Genomic DNA, 6,356 nt, shown 5'->3' on the forward strand with positions numbered 1-6,356 from the left:
ATATAACTCGCATCCTCGCCGACTACAATTCCATCGACCTGAAAGTCTCTATATCTCGCATAGCTATCCAATTCCCATTCAGTTGAAGCATAATTGGGATTTTCGACATAATTGCGGTTGTTACAGAAGAATTGTAGCTAATTTAGTCGCTTTTGAATTGTGAAATCAGAAAAACCAGTGAAACAGAGTATTGTCGTAAAAACAGAGTTGTGAATTTTGGAGAGAAACGGGCGAAATTTAATAGCGAGATTTGCGTTTGATAAGATCTGGAAGAATCCTTAATATCCCAACATTCGCGCGCCTATTAAAGGAATTGTACAGCTAACAGGATTCTGTTTTTAATGATTTGTTTATATTTTGTAGAAAAACGGTTAGCAGGGCGGGTAAATTACAAACTATGGACATTTTTCGTAATATAATTTCCTATATGGTATAGGAACGAAAATTCCCCTTTTTGAATTTCTCCCTAAGACATACATATGTAATAACGTAAATCATCCTTGTTGGGCTTCTTGATTTGGTCTGGCCCAAAATCTACAGTTACCCATTTGAGACAGTGGCAGCGGCCCAGCCCAATCCCAATGTCATATAAGCCTCGTGCTCCATTAAAAGATCGTTCCCCTTACCAACTGCCGCATGGAATCGAGCGGTAGACTGGATTCTTTAACGGGGAAAAGACAGTGCAATACGCATGAACATGACGCAATTAGCTATCGCCGACGCCATGATTACATACTATCCTACGCCAGGGGTGCGCCATGTTCTCACGAACTCAAGAAGGAATTCAATTATCCACAACTCCGCATTCCCCAACAAACTAGCTTCAGAGAGAAAATAAAAATGCGTAGTTTTATCGTCATTGCTGGCGCATGATAGCCTTCAACCGCTGTATAAAAGAACCTTTCAAATAAATCGCTTATTCACAGTCTGTTTACAGCTTCACCGCTTCGCCAAAACCTTCACTTTCAGACTTCGAAATTCTGTAAAGTAAATTAATTTTTGAGTTGCATATCAGAACCTGAAAGATTCTTAGATTATGAATTCGTTCATTATATGCAATTTAAAAGTTTCAATTAAGTGATTGTTTAGTGATTTTAATAGTTTAGAATCAATTGTCTTTTGTTAGAATGGGGAAGAAGAGAGTGTTGTTGCCCGCGAGTGAAGTTGATGTGACTGCTGTCAAGTATACGCCTCAAAGAATTCAAGGTTCTCCTTCCGTAAATCCTACTTGATTAATTTACTTTTTTAAGCAAAAAGTCAACAGTTAGATATTCCGAAATACACAAAAAAATAAAATTAAAAATCATAAGTTGAAATTCTTCCTCATCAAAATGGCGAAGAATGAATTTTAAATTGTTTGTTAAAGTTCATTATGGGACAGAGGGGACGAAGTACTTTTATCACAAATCTCTCGTATTGTTATTGCGAATTTTCACTTACTGGTGATGAAAAAATCATCCTGTGAATTTGCACGCTATGGACTTGCAGGTCCACATCTGACTGGATTTTGGTTGAAGCTATTTGTAATGTTGGCTGAAGCACCAATTATTGGTTCAATGATCATGATTCTCTTCAAGAACAAGAACCGAGAAACCGAGGTATGATTCTTAATGTATCCAGTTTTATTTTCTTTTTTCTGTTGTGAAAATTCATGTCAAGTGATGTCATATTCTAGATAGCTAAAAAGGGCAAGTTTTCATGATTGACAGATGTTGAAGAATACTGTCATACCAGAGGATCCCATGTTTAAACCTGAATTTCCTCCTCAAGGTTAGTTCCCGTTATCATTCTTTCTTCAGTAATCTTGAAACTTTTTCTCTCTACATTGTCTACACTCCTGTTCATCTTCTCAAAAGTGTGAATTTTTGCACACTCATCTATCCTTGGCTTACGAGTAGACCATCATAATGATCTGCTTGACTTGGTCAATAGGCTTATCTTTTGTTCTGGGACCTTTTGTTTTCCCTTCCTTGTAAGAGACGTCTATTTGGATGAGGGGTGGAGGAGAAGCGGGTTGATAATATGTGGTGGTAGGCGTTTCTCTCTGGAGTAACGAAGAAGATAACAGGACAAAAGCATATAATAGGGTCCTAAGTTAGAAATTTTGTTTTTGATAAAACCAATGCTCACTAATCCATTTTGTATGGCTTGTGAATTAGAGTCAGAACCTGCTGTTGTTTGCCTGGAAGAAGATGGAAAACCTGAAGAACGCGTTGAGTTAGCCTTGCAGTGTCTTCCAGATTACAATCCAGGCTGTATTCAGATTGCTGATTCAAGCGCACCATTCCGCTATTGGAAGATTCGTGATTATGCATATGCTTACAGATCTAAGCTTACAACTCCATCTCAGGTAAGTCATTGTTTTCCCTGTTTTCATGCTTTCAGTATAGATGTATTATTAGGATAAGATTATATATACATTTGTGTCATAGGTAGCAGAGCACTTCATCTCAGCTATAGAAGAGTTTAACAATAAGAATCCGCTGACACCGCTATTGATTTCTTATGATCCTGGTGAAGTCAGAAGCCAAGCTGCTGCTTCCACACAAAGATTTAAAGAAGGTATTCGTGTCATTGTATTTCAAAAACATGTCATGCCAGCTATCTATTTGACTTTATTCATGTCGCGACCCAAGTTCTCCCTCCATGAACTGTCGTGACGGCACCTAGTCTCTACGACTAGGTAAGCCTAACAATTAGCGGAAAAAGAATTAAAAGTACAAAACTAGCCAACTAACAGGGAAATATAAATAAAGTGTTCAGAATGCCACTCAACATATACAAAAATAACACTCTCGACTGAACATAGCACTCCCAAAACCGGGAATCTCATGAATCACAAGCTAAAGAAAAATACATAATGTTTCTAACTCCAGAAGTCTAATAACAAGGAAGATACAGGAAAAAGCCTATAACTGAAGGGAGAATAGAAAGGGACTTCTAGGTTTGCGGACGCGGCAGATATGCCTCGAAGTCTCTGAATCGCCTCGGCTCACGGATAGTATGGCTGAGCAGAAGAACCTGGATCTGCACACGAAAAGCATGTGCAGGAAAGGGCATGAGTACACCACAGCGGTACCCAGTAAGTGCCAAGCCTCACCTCGGTCGAGTAGTGACGAGGAAGGTCAGTGCCTTACCGGTCATATATATATAAAACAAGGTAAAACAGTAAGAAATTAACAGTATAATTGAAATACTAATAGTCAATAAAGATGAAATCACAGAAAGAAATAACCCAGTACACAGAGATATCAATAGGGGATCTCCCAGGATAACGTCCCGTAGTCCCAAACGTAAATGTGCAGAGGATCTCCTGGGATACCGTCCCGTAGTCCAAATCGTAAATGTGCAGGGGATCTCCCGGAATACCGATCCGTAGTCCCAAAATAAATATCCAATACAGGGGATCTCCCGGGATACCGTCCCGTAGTCCCAAAGTAAACAGTCTCAACAAGGAAATTTATGGTTCCATACAAGTTCGTATCAAGAAAACAGGAAATTCTACCCTAAACATGCTACACAGAATTCAAGTAAAACAGTTAAAGCAGTTAAGACAGTTAAGTCACGTAAGCATGCTTTCCTAAGCTAAACAGGAGGCTTCAAATACTAGTATTGTTCAATTAAAGGAAAAGCACAGATATTTACTTAATGAAAACGGGGTTTTCAACAATTAGCACGTGTACGCACTCGTCACCTCACGTACACGGCATTCATATAACAACAGTACCCAAAAATCCTAAGGGGAGTTCCCCCACACAAGGTTAGGCAAGCCACTTACCTCAAACCAAGCTCAAATCAATTCGAAATCACGCTCTTGCCACGAGTATCCAACTCCGAGTGACCAAATCTAATCAAATCAATTTCATAATGTAAATATAACTACAAATAACTAATTTAGCTAATGAAATCGAAGCTAAGGCAAGAAAATAGAAAAACGCCCAAAAATCCTCTCCGGGCCCACGTCTCGGAATCGGGTAAAAGTCACAAATTATGAACACCCATTCACTCACGAGTCTAACCATACCAAATTCACTCAAATCCAATACCAAAATCTCGATCAAAATTCCAAAATTCGGCCTAAGAACTTTTCTCAATTTTTCCCAATTTTTTTCACCCCAAATCCGAAATTAAATGATGAAATTAAGCTTAGATTAATGCGATATAATCAAAAAGGAGTTAGGAATCATTACCCACAAACTTCCTCCGAAAATCTCTCCAAATTTCGCCTCCTACCGAGCTCTCAATCCAATTTTTGAGTTATGAACTCAAACCCTCGATTTTGGAATTTAAATTCTGCCCAGATGCGTTCTTCTTCGCGAACGCGAGACTACTATTGCGAACGCGATGAACGAAAATCTCACTGGCCCAATTCCTATTGCGCGAACGCGAGGACCATGTCGCGAACGCGTAGCTTACACTGGCGGACCCTTCGCGAACGCGTAGCTTACACTGGCGGTTCCTTCGCGAACGCGAGGACCAGGTCGCGAACGCGTAGGCTAAAGGATTTACACCTTCACGAACGCGGGAGCATCATCGCGAATGCGAAGTACAACTTAGCTGCCTCTCCCGGATGCTCTTTGCGAACGCGAGACCCCCTCGCGACCACGATGAAGGATTTCTCTGCAACAAAACACCAGAAAATCTGCCACTTCTCTAAGTCCAAAAATGACCCGTTGAGCATCCGTAACACACCCGAGGCCCCCGGGACCTCAACCAAACATACCAACCAATCCTAAAACACCATACGAACTTAGTCGAGCCCTCAAATCACATCAAACAACGCTAAAATCACGAATCACTCTCCAATCCAAACCGAATGAACTTGAAATTTCAAAATTCTATAACAGATGCCGAAACCCTACCAAATCACGTACGATTGACCCCAAATTTTGAACACAAGTCACATTCAACACTACGGACCTATCCCAACTTTCGGAATCGGATTCCGACCCCGATATCAAAATTTCACTATCGATCCGGAAACTTCAAAAATTCAACTTTTGGCATTTCAAGCCTAAATAAGATGCGGACCTTCAAAACACAATCCGGACACGCCCCTAAGCCCAAAATCATCCAACGGAGCTAACGGAATCGACGGAATTCCATTCCGGAGCCGTCTTCACACGGCTCCGACTACGGTCCAAATTCTATAGCTTAAGCTCTCATTTAGGGACTAAGTATCCCAAAACACTCCGAAACTCAAAACGAATCATCCCGGCAAATCACAATAGCAGAAATAAACACGGGGGAAGCAGTTAATAGTGGATCGGGATGTTAATTCTCAAAACGACCGGCCGGGTCGTTACAATTCAGTTCCATTTCTTAGCTGTTGTGTTTGTGCAGGAAGTGAATTATCAATACTGGATGGTATATTTATGGCTGTTAAGGATGACATTGATTGCTGTCCACATCCATCAAAAGGTATGTACTCTAGCTCTAGTCACCAAAGCATAGTTCTTTGCCAGATCTAGTTGCATTCTTAATGACAAACAGGTGGAACAACTTGGTTTCACGAGGTTCATGAAGTGAAGAAGGATGCTGTCTGCGTCTCAAGATTACAAAGTTGTGGTGCAGTTTTGGTTGGGAAGACAAATATGCATGAATTGGGCCTTGGAACAACTGGAAATAATGCGAACTTTGGGTGAGTTTAACTTACAAGCCGTAAACAATAGACAAGAAATGCTCGCAGTTCATACCAAGTAACCCGTGATACTAAAGCTCGCTAAAAATTTAATTAACTTAAGTCACACATTTGTCAATATTAAATTAAGTAGCAAATCTGGGGAAAATTTGCCATGAAGAGCAACCGTAAAGATTCCATAGAACTGTTTCATTTTGAATTGGGTTAACTTAATTATTGCTATGCACGTGAACTCTGACAATATTACACTATTTACTTTCCACTCTGTTTAGGAATGTTTTTTCTTTTGTTATAAACAACAGTATGGGTGAGTGGATTTGTTTATATGACAGGACAACCAGGAATCCACATGCTCCAGATAGGTACACGGGCGGGTCTTCCTCAGGTTCTGCAGCTATTGTAGCTTCTGGATTGTGTTCTGCTGCACTGGGAACAGATGGAGGAGGTTGTCTATGATACCATGTAGCTCATGAATCATCTTATGAGATCTATATATGTTATGTTTGCTAAAGTTCATTTTCATGTAAAAGGACAGGTTCAATTCGGATTCCTTCTTCCCTTTGTGGTGTGGTGGGATTGAAGACAACATATGGAAGGACTGACATGAAAGGGTGAGCTCCTATTATGTAGGAGTTCTTAATTTATACAGCTGCATTCTGACTATTAGCAGGTCATCCCCTGAAGATCATCTTACAGTGAAGCCATGAAAGAGGGT

At 40.2% G+C, this 6,356-nt stretch overlaps 1 protein-coding gene across 2 annotated transcripts in view; it reads left to right on the top strand.

The window, feature by feature from the left end:
• Positions 1-631: 631 nt before the first annotated feature.
• The window catches only part of LOC109214935 (fatty acid amide hydrolase-like), a 14,090-nt gene continuing 8,365 nt past the window's right edge, over positions 632-6,356 (top strand). Inside the window, exons 1-10 of one of the 2 annotated variants that reach the window (XM_019378909.1) lie at positions 632-987; positions 1,127-1,206; positions 1,489-1,598; positions 1,710-1,770; positions 2,160-2,350; positions 2,433-2,562; positions 5,344-5,421; positions 5,494-5,641; positions 5,974-6,086; positions 6,177-6,252. In XM_019378909.1, coding sequence (XP_019234454.1) covers positions 1,128-1,206; positions 1,489-1,598; positions 1,710-1,770; positions 2,160-2,350; positions 2,433-2,562; positions 5,344-5,421; positions 5,494-5,641; positions 5,974-6,086; positions 6,177-6,252 — 986 coding nt within the window. In that variant the 5' untranslated portion in view covers positions 632-987; position 1,127. The remainder of the gene's footprint in view (positions 988-1,126; positions 1,207-1,488; positions 1,599-1,709; positions 1,771-2,159; positions 2,351-2,432; positions 2,563-5,343; positions 5,422-5,493; positions 5,642-5,973; positions 6,087-6,176; positions 6,253-6,356) is intronic. The other variant, XM_019378910.1, reaches the window with a different exon arrangement.

Source organism: Nicotiana attenuata, unplaced genomic scaffold, assembly GCF_001879085.1.
Source record: "Nicotiana attenuata strain UT unplaced genomic scaffold, NIATTr2, whole genome shotgun sequence".
In the NCBI taxonomy this organism is placed as follows: Eukaryota; Viridiplantae; Streptophyta; class Magnoliopsida; order Solanales; family Solanaceae; genus Nicotiana; species Nicotiana attenuata.